The sequence below is a fragment of the Brachycentrus maculatus genome, unplaced genomic scaffold (genome assembly GCF_059751285.1).
Source record: "Brachycentrus maculatus isolate JH-2025_06_01 unplaced genomic scaffold, ASM5975128v1 h1tg000034l, whole genome shotgun sequence".
Lineage (NCBI taxonomy): Eukaryota > Metazoa > Arthropoda > Insecta > Trichoptera > Brachycentridae > Brachycentrus > Brachycentrus maculatus.
In genome coordinates, this window is record NW_028280788.1 from 479,991 (window position 1) to 499,401 (window position 19,411).

General features: G+C 34.3%; 2 protein-coding genes across 4 annotated transcripts; one reads left to right on the forward strand and one right to left on the reverse strand.

The window, feature by feature from the left end:
- The first annotated feature begins 29 nt into the window (after positions 1-29).
- Positions 30-19,266, forward strand: Mlh1 (DNA mismatch repair ATPase Mlh1). 3 transcript variants are annotated; one of them, XM_088274414.1, is made up of 11 exons: positions 54-332; positions 431-494; positions 9,878-10,077; positions 11,764-12,034; positions 12,428-12,584; positions 12,718-12,801; positions 13,293-13,435; positions 14,155-14,705; positions 15,635-15,771; positions 16,759-16,884; positions 17,876-19,266. In XM_088274414.1, the coding sequence occupies exons 1-11, from the start codon at positions 220-222 to the stop codon at positions 18,175-18,177; spliced, it is 2,148 nt and encodes a 715-aa protein (XP_088130540.1). In that variant the 5' UTR covers positions 54-219; the 3' UTR covers positions 18,178-19,266. The 3 variants fall into 3 exon arrangements, with proteins under 3 accessions (XP_088130556.1, XP_088130540.1, XP_088130549.1); XM_088274423.1 differs by having other exon boundaries at positions 78-332; positions 15,635-15,806; positions 17,876-18,014; XM_088274430.1 differs by lacking the exons at positions 16,759-16,884; positions 17,876-19,266 and adding an exon at positions 16,425-16,713 and having other exon boundaries at positions 30-332.
- On the reverse strand, positions 2,415-7,108 carry LOC148312736 (uncharacterized). The gene is made up of 3 exons (XM_088274440.1): positions 6,907-7,108; positions 5,129-5,800; positions 2,415-3,880 (listed from the first exon to the last, which is right to left on the reverse strand). The coding sequence occupies exons 1-3, from the start codon at positions 7,087-7,089 to the stop codon at positions 3,506-3,508; spliced, it is 1,230 nt and encodes a 409-aa protein (XP_088130566.1). The 5' UTR covers positions 7,090-7,108; the 3' UTR covers positions 2,415-3,505.
- Positions 19,267-19,411: the final 145 nt, after the last annotated feature.

The following is a 19,411-nucleotide window of genomic DNA, read 5'->3' on the forward strand; positions in this document are numbered from 1 at the left end:
AAGAAGAAGAAGAAGATTATTAATATTTCTTTTTATTTTTCGTTCTATGGTTTAATTCAAAATAATGGCGGTCAGTCGTTGACGTTTATTTGTTAGGTTATTAAACAACACAATGAAAGATATTATGTTTTATAAGTGAAAGTCTGGTGTATTGTATGTTGAGAAAGTGGAAAAATAAATAATAATCGTCTTTAAACCAACTGCAAAAGACAGTAGAATATGGAAGAACCAGGGATAATTAAAAAGCTCGAGGAAGTCGTAGTCAACAGAATTGCAGCTGGCGAAGTTATTCAGCGACCGGCAAATGCGCTAAAAGAATTAATAGAAAATAGGTTCGTTTAATCTACATGGTATTCACTATGCGTCTTTTGTGAAGAAACAAAAAAATAGACTTCATTTATTATATTCTGAAAATATTATTTTATTTTAGCCTTGATGCCAAATCTACTAATATTCAAATTGTTGTTAAAGCTGGAGGATTGAAGTACCTTCAGGTAAGTTGTTTTCACTGATTTATTCGTGTAGAAATCGCTTGTAGCTAATTAAAATGGCCAACTAAATATCTTAAAATATAATCATGAAAAAACTCATTACAAAACTGGAACTTTATCTATGTATATTTTTAATAACATTTCCAATACTTGGTAAAGTGCTTTGATTTTCTTCTATTGTAACTTTTACTGCTTTCAAATCTGGAAATTGAACCCAATTAATGAGTGACAGCCAAACGCCCTAACATAAAGGCAGATATTGTATTATTTATTTCCCTCAACCAATCCCTCCACACTACATACCAAAAATAATTTATTCTATACTTAATACCTTATTGGAGTACTTTAAAAAAAATAGGCAAGGTAAAAAAAAAAACAATTATCAACCAACAAACAATTAATCGTCCACCTCCATAGTATAATGGTCAGCACGCTCAGCTACCGTACTGGAGGTCCCGGGTTCGATTCCCAGTGGGGGTCAAATAAATATAAGTGATTTTATTCTCAATATGATTAATATTTAAAGCATTTACTTTGTGGTAAGTCATTTTTACTTATTTATTTTTTTACAAAAATCTTAATAATATCAGTATATAACCATCACTCACCTGTGAGTGGTTATATACTAATATTATTAACATAAAAAAATAAATATATAAGTACAAGTGATTTTTTCACTGTAATATTTATTCAATATTACCCTGGACTGGTACCTGAAGCGGAGGGCTGATCACCTTTCTTTCATGTGTAAAACGATCAAGATAACACTGCGTTTGTATGAAGCAGTGCCCTATGCACCATTAGGTTGCGGATAAGGGTTTAAAAAAAACAGATAGGTAGAAAATAAAATTTATTAAAATTTATTTTGACTAACAAAGTATAGAATATATAATAATGAATACGGTAAGTAAAATTTTTACATTTTTTTTTACAAAACATGCCAGTAAAATAATAACAGCACATTGTATACATCCGAAGCCAAGTGTTTGTTGGATAGCTATATTGAGAAATTATAATATAGGAGAGTGAGCCCCCAATTCATAATGTATATTTAACAGAAAAATAATGCACTTAAAAATAAAATAAAATTGCACATAAATTTTCATCTGAATTTAAGTTTCGGAAATATCTGTCGCAGAAATTTATGGCCCACCGACAAGTCGCCAGACTTGGTGGGCCGTGTAGTGTAATGTAATCCCTCAGAAGAAATATAAAATATAACACACTTATATACTCATTTTTTAAAATTTATTTATTGATTTGGCGTTTAATTTGTAGAACTCCATTTTAATTTATGAATTAGTTTTTAAATCAAACACAGACTTTTGGAGTCTACTAAGTTGTATTTTATTAAAAACACATAAAAATTAATATTGTGACAGTTGTTTCGCCTAGTTATGGCATTTTCAAACGAATGTCGTTCGTTTGTTCATTTTTTTCGACTTACATGAACACCAATGGAACGAATGAATCGTGTAAGTAGAGGATTTAATGTAAATGCTTTCTACAACACAATATAAAATCATTCTTAAAATAATAATACAGCAGAGTACGTACTGAACATTGTTTTAAAATCACTTTAAATATATTATTATAACTTAATTATAATGTCTACCAGTTTTGAAGCTAACCGCTACTTTTTCCGTATTAATCAGTCTTTAAAAAGAAGCAGTTAGCTTGGAAACCGGTAGACATTATAATTAAGGCATCGGGCTTTATGTGTTAATTGCTTTTTTAATTAATGATATTTCTAAGTAATCTACATAAGTCCTGTGTAACATGTGTTTAATATATTGAGTCCTTTATTTTTATTATAATTAAGTTAAAATAAAATATTTATAGTGATTTTAAAACAAAGTTATATTTTAATTATAAAATGAAAAATCACAAAATCAAATATAAATTATATATAATTTATATAAATTTTTCTTTTCTTCTCCATCTTACTCCTCACTTCTGAGGGTTGTGAACCTTGTGGAAGCAATGACTCTTCTCCAGTTATCTTTGACTGCGCTGCACGTAGCGCTTCAACCAACATATTATTTTCACAAATATAAATTATATGTTTTTTTAACCCATCTGCCTATCAGCCGCCGAACATTGGCGGTAAGTATGTTTTTACATTCGAATAACAGCCGCATTTAAGCCACGCCCACATCCGTGCTAGTTCATATTATAAAGATACTTTAGTGTGATATCTACAAATCAGTAAAGAAAGCTTTTTGTAATGCATTATTTCATATAATTTTTATACAAATTTACTGACGACACTTGACCAAAGATGTCCCTGTAAGATTAGAATCATCATTTTGATTGAAATATCAACTAAAATCAGATAGAAATCAAAACTTTACATCCCAGGTATAATGTTTTATTGATTTTTTTTTTTCAAGTTTTCTTGTTAATTTATCACATTCCTGATCTAGACACACGATAAAATACGTGCATAATAGTTATGTGTACCATATTTATTGGTAAAACAGTAAAAGTTATAATTTGATGAGATAGTTTATTTTTATAACTTGGTTGAATTTGAACGCCTTTCACCGCTTCAAACACGCGAGCGTTATGAGTGGTCGGGCTTATTTGTACCGCAAAAACCAATCTGCAGTGCGTAGTACCATTTTCTGCATTTAAAGATTATTTCTATGTTTGTTCTCGTTTTATCAGGTGCAAAATATTAGCGCCTCATTGTTTAACGAACCATATCACCTCCCAACTTTCTTACTTGCGGGGATACATTCAATTATTGTCTTTGTATACATGTTTTGAAAAAAAAAAACTGATATGCGGATGGGTTAAAGTGTCCTCTGGTTAGCTGGGAACCTTATTTTAGAGTGATGCCAAAAGATGTCAGTAGTATGATTCAAGATTTTTTAGAGTATAAGTTTCGCTACCGGCCAGTATATTTTCGTTCAAATATCGCAGGAGAAACTTCGCGGCTCCTATATGAGTCGCCCGCGTACGAGGTAAGCATATGGCGACTCACCCGTGAGTCGCCCATGGCCGTCGGGTTAAATTGTTTCTATTTTATTGAATACATTTGGCTCCAGCGTCTGTCGGAACTTGTCCTTCCTCCTCTTGTACGAGGGATAGTCGTTGATGTCCAGCCCCTTGTGGTTGTAGCGGAAGTGGCTCTTCATGTTGGAGAGCTGCGCGAAGGCCTTGCCGCAGACGGGGCAGTGGTAGGGCGTCTCACCCGTGTGCAGCATCTCGTGGTCCTGACGGGACTTGGCGTCCTGGAAGCGCTTGTGGCAGTGCTGGCACGCGTAGGGCCGCTCGCCGGTGTGCGTGCGCGTGTGGTACTGCAGACTGAGCTTGAACGTGAACCGCTTCTGGCAGACTTGGCACTCATACTCCTTCTCGCCCGTGTGCGTCTTCATGTGATACTGTCAACAAAAAATATATACTAATTTAACGCCAAATAAATAAATATACAGTGGAACCTCGGTATACATCCTTAATCAATTCTAAATCATGTGACTTATAAGTCTTTTTGGTATATGTCCTATTTGGTATACCAAATAGGACATATCGCTCACTCCTTTCAAGAACGTCATAAATCAAAAATTGTCAATTTTCAGTTGTGCATGTTTTCGGAATGCCCAGAAAATGTACTATATCCCAGAAAAGCGGCATATTTTTAACTTAATATTTACCCGCTACAGGGCAGAAAGTGTTGTTTTTGCATTTTGAAGAAAAGGTATTGTTTATTAATTTTTTTAAACATGCCAAGTATTTTTTAAATGGAGAAAAAACCTTTAGGATTTACCTAAAAAGATCTGTTGCACAGTAAAAAGTTCAATAAGTGGCTAGATATTTATTTTTAATACATTGTGTTATATTTTTAAACTTTAAAAACGTTCTATTGAAAAATCAAGTTTTTTGATTTATGACGTTCTTGAAAGGAGTGAGCGATATACCAAACATATTTATCCCATAAGAAATAAAGAGAAAATTATTAATCCGTTCCCATGAAAAAAAAACATTTTTTTGGCATTGTACATTTGATGTGGTTGTATAAAATAATTTAAACACTGCTTAGTACTAAAATAGATAAATGTGGAATTTGGATTAAAACAATGATAAATTTAAACAAAAAGTTTAACTAATTTTTTTTTTAAACCCTTATCTGCACCCCAATGGTGCATAGGGCACTGTGTCATATAAACGCAGTGTTATCTTGATCGTTTTACACATGAAGGAAAGGTGATCAGCCCTCCGCTTCAGGTACCAGTCCATGGTAATATTGAATAAATATTACAGTGAAAAAATCACTTATATTTATTTTACCCCCCTTGGGAATCGAACCCGGGACCTCCAGAACGGTAGCCGAGCGTGCTGACCATTACACTACGGAGGCGGACAAACTAAATTTATAATACATATAACTAAATAAAGATAACAATAGTAAAAAGCCACCATTTTTACATTGTAAATTTAGCTTACTTTTTCAAAATTATTTATTTGGCGGTCATCCAGTGAAAGGATGTTTTATTATTAGTATTATTTTTATTTACAAACAAAAAAAGAATAGAAAATAATAATGACAATTAGTACAAAATTTCATAGTTGATATGCATTTAGCTTTATCATTTCAAAAATTATGACCACAATTCTAGAATTGGCTTACTCACCTTTAATGTGTTGTTATCGGACAATTCTTTAAAGCAAACATGACACTGTTTACTGTGTAATCTCTTATGTACTTTATCTATGTGTTTCTGTACGTAGGCACGCGACGCAAACAACTTTCCGCATTCTACGCAGGGAATATTCTTAACACCAAAGTGAGTAATGAGGTGCTCCTTCAATTTGCCTTTCTTCTTGAATATCTTGTGGCATTCGTTACACTCCAATTCCTTGTTCTCGTGCGTACGGATATGATACTGGTATGCCGATCGCTTCTCAAACGATCTCCCGCAAATTGTGCAGAGAAGACTGTTGTTCCTTGTCAATTTCTTTGGCCGTTTGGTCACTGCGATTTCCTTTTTTATCTTCTTTGGTTTTTTCCCTTTTTGTCCCGATTTTCTTTTCTCCTTATTGCCACTGTCGACTAAATGATTGTCAGAGAACTCGTCTGCGGCGTTGTCCGCGTCGAGAGGCTCCACTGCGTCTGTATCGGAGTACTCTTCGCTTTTGACGCGTCCCTCTATTTGAAAATCATCTCGCGAAACTATGATTACATATTGGTTTGTTCTCAATAGCTTGTCACTCTCTATGCATTTTGTTCGAAAGTTTGATGAAATTTCGAGAGTGTTGATGCATTTCGAGCAAATGCGATCGGGTAAACCATCATCTTGATATATCTGAAGGGAGAAAGGGATGGATTAACATTAATTAAGATTAATGTGAGCAATGGACCTTTCGAATTATTGAAACAATAAGTGTGGTTAGTAAAAGTTAAAACAGAAGAAAATCAAACCACTTAACTGAGTACCGTTGAACGGGGCTGCTTGAACTTTGATGTGTTACTTGAGTCCAGTACAAAAAAGAAATTTAAATCTGTATTTGGTCTACAATAATGAAGGTATCGTGACAATAATTGTCACCTGTCAGGGAAACAATGAATCATGTCGATACGTTCATTATTGTAGACCAAATACAGTTCAAAATATTTTTTTTGTACTGGGCTCAAGTAACACATCAAAGTTCAAGTAGCCCCGTTCTACGGTATTGGAAATATTATTAAAAATATACATAGATAAAGTTCCAGTTTCATAATGATTTTTTTTCATGATTTCAGATATTTAAGGCTATTTTAATCAGCTAGAAGCGATTCCTATATGAATAAATCAGTGAGTGCTTTTGCCTAGAATTTTCACTCATGAATTACATGAAATTATAGTAACTTTAAACATAAACAGTAAATCCACACACGGGTAGGCATAGGCTATAAATCTTAAAAAGTTGAAGCCTGAGTAGGGTCATGATAAGCGGTGTTGCATAAGCCGTAGCTAGATTTCAGAGTCACTTGGACATTAGGTAAAAATGTTTTTTTTTAAAAAGTTACATTTTCGTTATAAATGATTTTAAGTAATCAGGAATTTTAACTTGTAAAATTGTTAGGTTTTGGTGAGATTTAATGATTTCATATTGGTTTAACACGGGATTGGACACGTTTTGTAGCAACTATAATTAAGATTTCGATAGAATACAGTAAACAGAACAGATTTACATTTAGAGGATTTTTTTACGCAATGTTGGAAATGTACTTTTTGGTGAGGACCTCTACAAATGTTATCGTGTAAATAAGCCATTTTTTAATATTGTTGAATGGTAAATTAGTTAATTAATTGGAATTAACTTTGCAGAATTATTCTTTGTACAAGTGATTTTCAATTCCAGTCGAGTTCTTACTTTATATTTTTTCTGCAATGTTATGACATTTTTGACAGTTGTTTACGAAACTAACCTCTAGAGAGCAACAGCGTTGTATTTTCGTCACCACTTCTGATTCCTTCTTAAATATACTGAATTCTGGATTGGAACCCAGACACAGTCGACAAATTTGTTTATTATGTGAGATATTCACATCCTCTTGTGAGGAATCTTCATCTTTCCTTTCGGTTTTGAATTTTCGATTCGCGACGTCCATCTTTATCACAGACCACAGACTAACTATTTTATATAAAGACCGCCAACTACCTCGATTTTTTATGGCTGGAAGTGATATTCGCCAGTGGCCGGAAGTGACGTAAACGGCTAGAAGTACTAAGCTCCCGGCTGGGCGTGACTTCGCCGCGGCTGAATGTCAAATCCACCCGCCGAAATATTTATCATTCATTTTTCAGGTTAAATGGTATTTATATTGAAATTTGTTGTATTACATATTTTCAAAATTATAATATTAATATTACAAAGAAGATATTTCACTATCTAAATTTATTTATTTCAGTGTAAACAAAAATAGAAAGGTCACGGCTAAAACGCGACAATTATAAAAAGAATTCAGGCGATTAATAATGGTTACTCAACTCAGCCTTACAATGGTAAATGGTAATGGTAACTTTTTTGAAATTATTATCCCAAACTATGTATAAATATAAGGCTTTTCAACAAAAACAAAAACGATAGAATTTTCAAATTACTATATTATATTTAAAATTCTAGAAAATACAATATTTTAAAAGGGCGGAAGGAGTGCCCACCACTTTCTGAAGTTATGTTTCTTAACGGGGGTGCCAGCGCCCCTTTGTGGGCGTTTTGGAAGTCTGGCTAGGCGTTTTTAATTTTTTTGCATTTGGGGGGTGCTGCAGAAATTCAAGGGAGCGTTGTGTTAAGTAAGAAAAACTACACTTTCATACGCAAAATTTAACTTTAACTTTGGCATAATACTCAATATTATGAAGTTCTTCATAGACGGATTTCTATTTTTCTATCGATAATTGTCTATAACCATAGTCTGTATATATTTATTTGAAATATTTGAACAACTTGTTGGTATCTCGTATTTTTCGTTCCCGTTTTGGTGTTTTTGTTAGTGTATTAGTGTGTCTCGTCATTTTCTGGTCGTTTTTTGAACAATCTGACGTTTACGAGTCGACCCCCCCTGTCACAGACTAACTAATTTATATAAAGACCACAGACTAACTAATCTTTATTTTTCCTTTTTCCATAGATATTAAATAAGATTCGTAGATGTGTGAACTCTTTCCCATAATGTATTTGGCGACAAATTATTTTTTAGGTACCTACCTATTATTAATATTTTTTTTTAAATTTCCATTATATTGGGGACTGGTCAGCCTAACCCTGGATTTGCACCTAAATAATACGGCTAGTCACCTTTACTTCTTATGTGTTTAACAAACAAGATAACACTTCTTTGATAACATACTATGCAGTGCCCTATGCACTATTGGGTGCGGATAAGGGTTAGAAAAAGAATATCAAGATGAATAATTAACCCATAATTAACAAAATGACATTGACTAAAGCCTCCCCCTTATTGTTCATGCTCCCACTGGTAAAAAAATAAGAAACAGCCCATCCTTCAACATCCCATGGGCACATCTCTAAAATTTAGACTAAACCTCACATATGGTGTTTGGTAATGATGCTTATTTCAACAAAACATATGTAACAATAGATTTTAAGACAAAGTAGTATTTACCATGTAAAATTTAAATAAAAAATGGATAAATGTTAACAAAAATGACTAAACTTTCTGACTTTCAATAATTGTTTTACAAGTAGTTATAGTGGATGTTCTGGAGATCCAGGGTTCTATTCCCAGGGAGGGGGGGGAAATAAATATAAGTGACTTTTTCAAACTAATATTTATTCAATATTACCCTGGACTGGTACCTGAGGTGGAGGGCTAATCACCTTTCCTTTATGTATTAACAATCAAGAAAATACTGCGTATATATGATGCAGTGCCCTATGCACCATTGGGGCGCGGATAAGGGTTTGAAGAATGAAGAAGATAGTGGATAACTTCAATTTTGAGACTTTTTTTTCTAGATATCCAGTATATGTCGAGGTTAGGTTAGTTTAGGTTAGGTTAGGTAATCAGTTCTTAATTTTTTTTCTAGATTCTTAGTATATCGCTCACTCCTTTCAAGAACGTCATAAATCAAAAATCGTCAATTTTCAGTTGTTGCATGCTACCCTGGATTACTTGCGTTCCATATAGAAACACGATCAGTTCCTAATATGTCTTATCCTTACCCAACCCTACTACGTGTCCTGATTAAAAACTCAGTGCACGCCACTGAGTGTGAGAAATCCAGTGCCTTCTATATTCATGCGTCTCCTCATAGATACCCACCAATTATTCTGCCTCCTGACCTGACCACAACCAAGTATTTGAATATGTACTATATCCCAGCAAATGTAGCACATTTTTAACTAAATATTCACCCACTACAGGGCAGAAAGTGTTGTTTTTGCATTTTGAAGAAAAGGTATTGTTTAATTATTTTTTTAAATATACTAAATATTTTTGAAATGGAGAAAAAACCTTCAGGTTTTACCTAAAAGATCTGTTGCAAAGTAAAAAGTTCAATAATTGGCTTGATATTTATTTTTAAAACATTGTATTATATTTTAAAACTTTAAAAACGTTCTCATGAAAAATCAAGTTTTTTATTTATTTATGACGTTCTTGAAAGGAGTGAGCGATATGTCAAGGTGTTAAACAGTAATAAAACCAATGTGGTGCACTATTGACCATTCGCTGCATATAAGGTGAAAAAGTAACTTCCCAAGTTGGCTACATCCCAACATATTGTCTTTGTAGACTGCTGGGGTCAGCTCTCCTCGCCCTCAGGTTTTAGGTCCTTCTGTCATAGATAACATCACCTAGCCCATGCCTTCCATGTTCTCATGTTCTCATTTTTTAGCTGTTTCTATAATCTAATTGCCTTTATTTTTTTTAGATACAGGACAACGGCACGGGAATAAGGAAAGATAACTTGGAAATAGTATGCGAACGTTTCACGACTTCTAAACTTACAAAGTACGAAGATTTAGGCACTATACAAACCTACGGGTTCAGAGGGGAAGCCCTCGCGAGCATAAGTCACGTAGCTCATCTGTCTATCATGACCAAAACAGCGTGTGAGAAATGCGCATTCAAGTAAGTTCAAATTCAAGTTTTCCTCCTTAATTTTCTGCGCTAGTTGCAAGCTGCAAGTCAACTGTTGACTGCCCAAGACTTGTCTTTTCTTCTTTCCCCATGTTCGCTCCCTGGGTGGAGTATATGGCCAACACAAGACATCTTCAAGTCACTCTGTCACGCGCCATCTCCTTGGCTTCTTCCCAGGTCAGTCTAGTATCCCGAAGTTCCACTGAATATAGTCGGTGAATGGTTGTCGGCGGCCTTCTGGGGCGCCAATATCCTCGGGGTTGGAAGAAGAGACACGAGGGGTTAATGCTCTCAGGTGGCATTCTAAGGACATGTTCCAACCATGTTTACCTTCTCCTCTTCAGGACTTCCAGTATGAGGGGCTGTTGGGTTCTTCTCCTCACGTCCTCATCCCTGACGAAGTCATGCCACTTTACACCCAGTATTCGCCTCAGGCACCTATTTTTGAAACTTGCCAAGACCTGTTTTCTTTCCAATACCCTTCATTCTGAGCTGCTTCACTTAAACCATCTGTATTTTGACAAACCTACGCTACTTCTAGATTTAAGAATCTGGAGCACAAGATTGGTTGCCTTGCCTTAGTGTAGTTAACAATGCGTCAATCCAATGCAGTGCTCTATATAACACTGGGTGCGGGGCATCATAAGAACCATAAGAATGACTCACTGTTTTTCCTGTTGGTGCGACTTTAATAAGAAATCTTTCTTTTGCTTAGTTCAAATGTAATTTTTAATTAAGGCTTTGATCAAAATGTGATTTGTTAATTGACTTTTTTTTATTAACATAAATTGTATGAATTTATTTAAATCACAATTTTAAACATAATTTTTTTTTTTGCAAGCCACCTTATGTGTTTTGTCGTTGAAGAAGATTAGTACTAACCTAGAAATCCACTCCTGAACTTGTGGTACGCAGGTGAGTTCTTGCTGGAAGGCTCTTGCGGCAATGAGGCTAACAGACTGAACATCTCCAGTTATATCCAAATACTTTTGAAGCAGAGTGACTCCTTCCATATTCGTTCCTGTACAAAAAACCCACTAAATTAGTTGTAAAAAATTCAGGTCTCATTAGTGCTCTAATCATTTGTCTTCACTGATAAAACTATTATTTCCGCGTGTTATAATGTTAAGTTTTTGCGTGATATAATGAAAGTATCCAAAGTAGGCATGATACGGAAGACTGGATGAAGACTTGTCTTCCTATTTTTGTTTGACATGTCAACATAGATGAAGAAGAATATGGAAGTTCTTTTTGAATACATTTTTTATTGTTTTTAACCATTTTAACCTAATATACACATAAAAAAGAGAGAAAAATTAAGAATATAAACATTCCTTTATTTTGCCTTTGTTCCATATTCCATTTTGACCTCTAACATCCGCCGGCAACAAATTAAAAATGTTCGGAACGATATATTGCAGTGTTCGACTTCCATATTATTTTTAATTCTTGGGACTATCAAACCTTCGTTGTGTGTAAATCGTGTATCATGGTTGTGTGCTAGAAGATTTCGATATTTTTGTCTAGTTTGTTGTTCAACGATGATACTCATCCACAATATTCCCTGTACCGGCAGTAATTTTAAATATTTATATATCAAGATTGGATTGTCCCTTTGATTATATATATGATTGGGTCAGTTCTTTGTCACTTGATTTTTTTTACATATATTTTTAGAGCATCTTACGAAGACGGAGTGTTGAAAGGTCAAATAAAACCTTGTGCTGGAAATCAGGGGACACAGATAACAGTCGAAGACCTGTTTTATAATGTCAGCACAAGAAAGAAAGCGTTGAAGAGCCCGAGTGAAGAGTACCAGAAGGTACTCGAAGTGGTCGGTTGCTACGCGGTCCACAATTCTGGTGTCGGCTTTGTGCTGAAGAAGTTCGGAGAGAATACGGACCTGAGAACACCTGTAAAATCAAACTGCGTAGACAACATCAGAGTCGTAAGTTGAAAAGAGTTTTTTCTTCAACCCCGATCATAAGACTACAATTTTACTCAGATAGCCTGCCGCCCGACCCTCAGTATTCCAATCATAAGTAACTGCAAACCTTATTCTGATCTGTACAGTGTGTTTTGGTGTCTCTCGCGCTCTACCAAAAGTAAGCAAATAGAATGGTTATAAGCGTCTCCTGCTCTCTACCAACAGTATGTAAAAGACGCTTTTAAGCGTTTCCTGCAAATAATGTATTAATTATTACAGACAAGAAGTGTAAGACTGATCATCTTCCTTTCATATAATTAACAATTAATGTTGCACCAATTCGATGTAGTGCCCTATGCACCGTTGATGCAGACGCGGGATGAGGGAGGCTAATTGGTTTTGAAATATTTTTAGGTCTACGGTAACAACATAGCGAGGGAATTGATGGAAATTACTCACGAGGATGAGATTCTCAAACTAAAACTCCACGGTTATATAACCAACGTCAATTATTCTACAAAGAAAGGAATTATGCTTTTGTTTATAAATCACCGCTTGGTGGAATCAACAGGTTACCTATTTTGTTACGTTTTTGTTTATTTTTATTTTATTTTAAATTTACATGTACAGCAAAGCCAATAATATCTCTTTTAAGTCATTGCCAGTCAATTGGGTTACTAAAACAACAAAAAATCTTTTTCCAGCTATCAAGAAAGCAGTTGACACCGTTTACAGCACATATTTGCCAAAGAACGGACATTCATTCTTGTACCTCAGTTTGGAATTAGGTAATATTTCTTTTGTTTACAGATTTGGCGTTTTAATTTGTAGAACTTCATTCAGATTAATATTTTTAATGTAAAAATCAAACACTGATTTTATTGAGTCTACTAAATTGTATTTTATTGTTAAAAAACACTAAAATCCGTTTTGTTAAAACGGCTATAAACTGAAATAATAAAATATATTACTGTCTAAAATCAGTATGAACGCTATATTTATTTAAAAAAATATATACATAATAATTGTATTTTATTTTAATTATTGTTTTTTGAATGAAAAAAGAGAATTTTTATTTTTTTATTATTTACACAAATATATCAATATCATACTATGTATTTCTGTGAGCCTAAGCGGCTCATTTTTAGAAATAGGTATCAAATTGTGGTAGAATGGGTTCGAACCGAGAAACTCTGATTCAAAAGTCCGCGACACTGACCACAGGACCACACCCGATTTGTAAGCATACAATGAAAAAAATGCATTTATTTTATTATAGAACCCCAGAATGTAGATGTAAATGTCCACCCTACAAAACATGAAGTCCACTTTCTGCATGAAGAGCAAATTATCGAGAAAATTAAGCTCATAGTGGAAGCTAAACTTTTATCGTGCAACACGTCCAGAGTATTGTACACGCAGGTTTGTGACGCTCAATTAATTACTCAAAGGGCGTTTGTGCATTACACGGAATTTTGCCATCCGTCACTTCAGTTAGCATGATAAACGGATGATTGGCTTGTGCTTTTGTCTTTCTTTCTTCGGATCGGTGCGTGATCACGGTGCGCGTAAATTCGATCATGTTAAACTGTCGTAGTCGCTTTTATTTTTCAAAATCGGATTGCAGACTGTAAAATTCCGTGTAGTGCACAAGCGCTGAAAATATGTCAAAATTCATTATATTAAACAATAAATTCTTGTTCAGTAAAAAAAAAAACTGCTAACACCCTTTTTTTCATGAAAACCATCTTTGCCATCCTATCACCCTGTTTTAACCAAATTGTCTTAAATGTGATAAAATCTAATCTCTTACTTATTCAATACAATTAAAAATAATTAATTAATTTCTTGACAGGCATAAATTTAACAAAATGTTTTGCTGCCTTTAATTTTTCTCGTTAAAAGCTTTCTCATAAATGGATATGAATTTATTTTGCTGATTTATGTTTTTTATCGATTATGAATTAACTTTGTGGAATAACAATGATTCAAATATATTCTAACACTTGTATAAGGACCACTTTTGAGTTTATTTATGCAGATACCAGTTTCCAAAAGTATAAATATTCTCATCAACAGTTGAGAATACAAACTGTTTGTATTCTCAACTGATTTACATTTATGTACAATTTATATTGCAGACAAGATTGCCAGGATCCAATATTCCAGACATAGTTCAGTTCGAAGATAAACCTACCAAAAATGGGGAAAAACCAGTGTCCGCAAAATACTTGGTAAGAACGGATGCCACAGAACAAAAGATAGATAAGTTCTTTGGTTACGAGGCCAGCAAAAGTACAGAAGATGAAAATAATCACGAAAATGTCAACATAGATAAAAACGAAGACCCCGCCATGGATGTGGATTCAAACGTAGACATTGTAAGAGAAACTGGCAATCAAAAGGTTGATTCTCCTAAAAAGAGCTACAAAGGAACTGTTATGGCGAGCACCCCAGATCATTTGACTTACGTGAATCCGAGGGATTCGTTCAAGACCCGTCAGTTTTCTAGTCAGAGGAATGAGACTCGACTTACGAGCGTGAAGATGCTGAGAGTCGAAGTGGAAGAGAGATGCAACTCCAACCTGAGAGAGATCCTGGCTAACTTGGTGTTTGTGGGACTGGTAGATGAAAGCAAGGCACTCATACAACACTCCACCAAAATGTACCTCGTCGATTCTATCAAGCTGATGTGAGCAAAAACATGTTTATTTTTTCTTTTTTTTGGTTTGAAATTGATGGTGCCTCCTGCTAGTCGACTTCCGGCATCCCTCCGTCTTTTGGCTGGTTGTCTGGCTAGATGGCAGTTGTAGGATTTGAGCTGTATCATTATTATACATTTGCGAATCTCTCATTCTCCATTCTTTCCATGTCTGTATGCCAGATCTTTTTTTCTATTCCTTATGTTTATCTGATATTTGTGTGTACATTTGTATTTATTTTTACATATATTCTTATTCTTATTACTCTCATCTACACACAATGCGCTCACTCCTTTCAAGAACGTCATAAATCAAAAATCTTCAATTTTCAGTTGTGCATGTTTTTGGAATGCCCAGAAAATGTACTATATCCCAGCAAAAGAAGCATATTTTAAACTTAATATTTACCCGCTACAGGGCAGAATGTGTTGTTTTTGCATTTTGAAGAAAATGTATTGTTTAATTATTTTTTTAAATAAACTAAATATTTTTCAAATGGAGAAAAAACTTTCAGGTTTTACCTAAAAAGATCTGTTGCACAGTAAAAAGGTCAATAAGTGGCTTGATATTTATTTTTAATACATTGTGTTATATTTTTAAACTTTAAAAACGTTCTCCTGTAAAATCAAGTGTTTTAAATTTGTGACGTTGAAAGGAGTGAGCGAATGGTGTATAAAGTACTACATGAGATGGAGGCAGTTTTAGTAAATCATTAGTTATCATGTAATAATTTTCAAATTAGTTAAAGGTTTTTGAGTTTGTTTTTCCAAAAAGTAAGATTATGTTAAATATTACACATTTCAAAAATAGTACAAGGGTGATATCGCAAGGTAATTTACAGCAACTGTTAACTCGTTAATAAGGTTTACTTATATAATCATGAACTTTCCAAATCTAAAGCTTATTTATTTTGTTTCAGGGAGGAATTGTTTTACGAGATTTTGCTTTACGACTTTCAGAATTTTGGTTTCATGACATTTGCCAATCCTCTGCCCATAAGTGAACTGGCATTACTGGCTTTGAACATGCCCACCTCGGGCTGGACCCCCGAAGACGGTAAGACATCTTTTTTTAAGGCGAAGATAAATGCGGTAATATTTTTATATCAATTAAGTGATATTTATTACATGAACAAAAAAATCACTTCATGTAACAAATAAAAGTTGATTGTGTTACAGAAAAAGATAACTCTGATTTTCCTCTCTTTTGTTTAACATGTCAGATGAATGTATGAAAGTTAATCTATGATATTCAAATACAAAATTGTTCATAGATACTTTATCTTATGTATGTCTTTTTGTACAATGCAGTTTATGTATTATCAAAAAGCTCACTTGGTAATAAGATTTTTGATATTGTCATTAGTAAATTTTAAATAATATTTTAGACTGTCCCTTGGAAATGATAAATATTAACGCCCCAACCGAAAGCACGAGAAATCATTATTTATTTTATTGTAATAACTGCCGGACAGTGTCTGGATTCAATACTCCTATACACCGAATGCAAAACTTTGGCAATGATTTCGCAGACCATATCCATATCTGGAATATGTCACTTCCTAACGATAAAGCAATAATAATTACAATATTTCCGGCTAATGCATAATTCCTTGTTTTTTTTTAAAAATATTTTCATCCTTGTTTAGATAAGTACTTTTCGAACCATAATATACTTCTTTTTCTTCTTTTTCCATGTTCGCTCCCTAGGTGGAGCATATGGCCAACACGAGTCGTCTCCAAGTCACTCTGTCACGCGCCATCTCCTTGGCTTCCTCCCAGGTCAGTCCGGCGTCTCGAAGTTCCGCTGAGTATAGTCGGTGAATGGTCGTCAGCGGCCTTCCGGGGCGCCGGAATCCTCGGGGTTGGAAGAAGAGACAAGAATATACTTAAAACGAGAAAACATATTATTTTATCATAAAGTATACATTACATGTATACATTACAATATACCATGTACCAATTGGCTACGGCCGTTAATAAAGAAAAAATAAATAAACAAGGATTGATTTTTCTTATTACCTCATTAATGAACACTTTGCAGGAGACAAAGAGGAATTGGCTACTCAAGTTAAGGATTTGTTGGTCAGTAAAGGAGCGATGTTACTGGAGTATTTCTCTCTTAAAATAGACACGGATGGTAATCTCGTATCCCTACCTTTACTCCTTGGTAAGTTGTTTAGCACTATCATACAATTTAAAAAAAAATGTTAAATAAAACTCCAGTGTGAAATTTATGAAGATAATTAGACAAAGCAGCAAGATGTCTATGTTTTTAGGAATTTTAGAAGGGCATCAAATGAAGCTTATTTTTATTTGAGGGAGTATAATATGGAATTGTAACATTTTTATGATCATGTTAACCCATTGTTTGCGGGAAATGCTTAAAAGCATCTTTAACATACTGTTCGTAGAGAGCAGGAGACTTATAAGCGTTCTTTTTGCTTACATTTGGTACAGTGCGAGATGCCAAAAAACATTTTACAGATCAGAGTTGGGTTTTACGGTTGCTTGTGATTAGTATACGACTCTAATTAGTATACTAATTAGGGTCAAGGTTGATGAAAAAACCGCCCGCCAACAATAAGTTAATAAATTATAATAAATTTGATATATAGGTAAAATAAAATATATTTATTCCAATATAACAAAACAGTGCAATGGAAATGAATAATGTTACAATTTACTGAACAAATGATAATGACATCTCAATATGGTGAAGAAGAATATGGAAGTCTGGGTATTTAAAGGGATTATGACATGTTAAAGGCCAGCCTTCGACACACGTGTGTAAAGTGATCACTTGACCAGTCAAGTGATCACTTTACACACGTGTAACATTCACCACTCTACGCATGATTGACAATCGCACTACTCAAATTTTTGGAACTCATACACATATCATGTTGCTTCAAGGCAGCATTCATGGTTAGTTTGAGAAAGTTTTTATTTAACAGAGACCCTTTATTTAGATGTATGCAAGATCAAGACCGGATAGATGTTTCATTAATTGATTCGGCAGTCACTTTGTGGTAAAATCTATCCATTTTTAATTTAAGTTTTACATAGTAAATACCACTATTATTAATTGTAGCATTTACTAAGTATGTAAAACTTAAAACGGATAGATTTTACTGACAACTAATATTTTTTATTTTCAGAAAATTACTCTCCATTCATGGGTGCCTTGCCAATGTTTATCCTGCAACTCGCAACGGAAGTCGATTGGGAGAATGAGAAGGAATGCTTTCGAACAATCTCCCGTCAGACGGCCATCTTCTATTCCCAGCAGAACGCGAGCAAGGAGGAAGCGATTGTCAAGTCGGTCCACTGGACGCAGGAACATGTCATCTTCTCCGCGATAAGGAAATATTTCCTTCCACCGAAAGAGTTTGCAGAAAATGGAGCTATTCTACAGATTGCCAGTCTACCTGATTTGTATAAAGTCTTTGAAAGGTGTTGATTCTATGAGGGTGTATTAAGAGGGGGCTTGTCCAACTACCCGGAATTACACGGAATTTTACCGTCCGGCACGTCAGTTAGCGTTTTAATATGATGATTGGCATGTGTTTTTATTAAATCCATATCCATATTTCTTCGGATCGGTGTGTAAACACATTGCGCGTAAATTCGATCACGCCAAACTGTCGTAGTCGTTTTCATTTTTTAAAACCGAACTGCCGGACAGTGAAATCCCGTGTTTCTACCCATTCAGTCGATTGATGCTTAAGGATAGGAAGGGTATTTTTACCTTCTGCGCCGGCCTCATTTCAAAGTTAGAAAAGAAGAATTACATTTTTAATTTAGTTAAAGTTTTAATATGAATATTATGTAACAATCTCTCTGTTAAGGTGTTAACTATGTGTACACAATTATCAAATCCCGTCGTCAGCGGTCCGCAGGCGTAAAATAAACATCAGTCTGATGTGTTAATAATAATAATACCCTATTGTAACATTTGAATGGAAATAAACGCCTTCCACAGCACTGTATAAAATCATTTAAAAAATATATATATTTCAGCTGAGTACGCGCTGAAAGAAGTTGTTTTTTTAAATTGTTTCTATTTTGTTGAATATATTGGGCTGCATGCGTTCCAGCCTCTGTCAAAACGGTTTTGGTTTTGGACAATTTATCTAGCGCCATTTTTGTAAAATACTACCTCAAGAGCACTGATAGGCAGCGGAAGATACTTACAAGTATTTTTTGTATTGGCATATTGTTGGTAGGGCTCGCGAGATGTCACAATGTGTTGTACAAAGCAGATTATGAGATTTTCATTAAACTGTGATGTAAAAATTGGGTGGTCCAAGAAATATGTAGCAAAACCCCAAAAATTAGGTGGTACAAGATATATGTACATCCCTTATATGAAGGAAACAATTACACTGAATAATAACCATGATAATCCAAGAAATTTAATAATACAAATGTATGTTTTATGTTATTAACGTGGAATCTATGTACCTGAAATAATTACTGTTTGTGTAGTTTAATCATAATCAATCATGTTTGTCAATAAATAAATAAAAATGTATTTTTTTCACTCTAATATTTATTCAATATTACCCTGGACCTGGTACCTGAAGCGGAGGGCTGATCACCTTTCCTTCGTGTGTTAACGATCAAGATAACACTGCGTTTATATGATGCAGTGCCTTATGCACCATTGGGGTGCGGATAAGGGTTCGAATGAA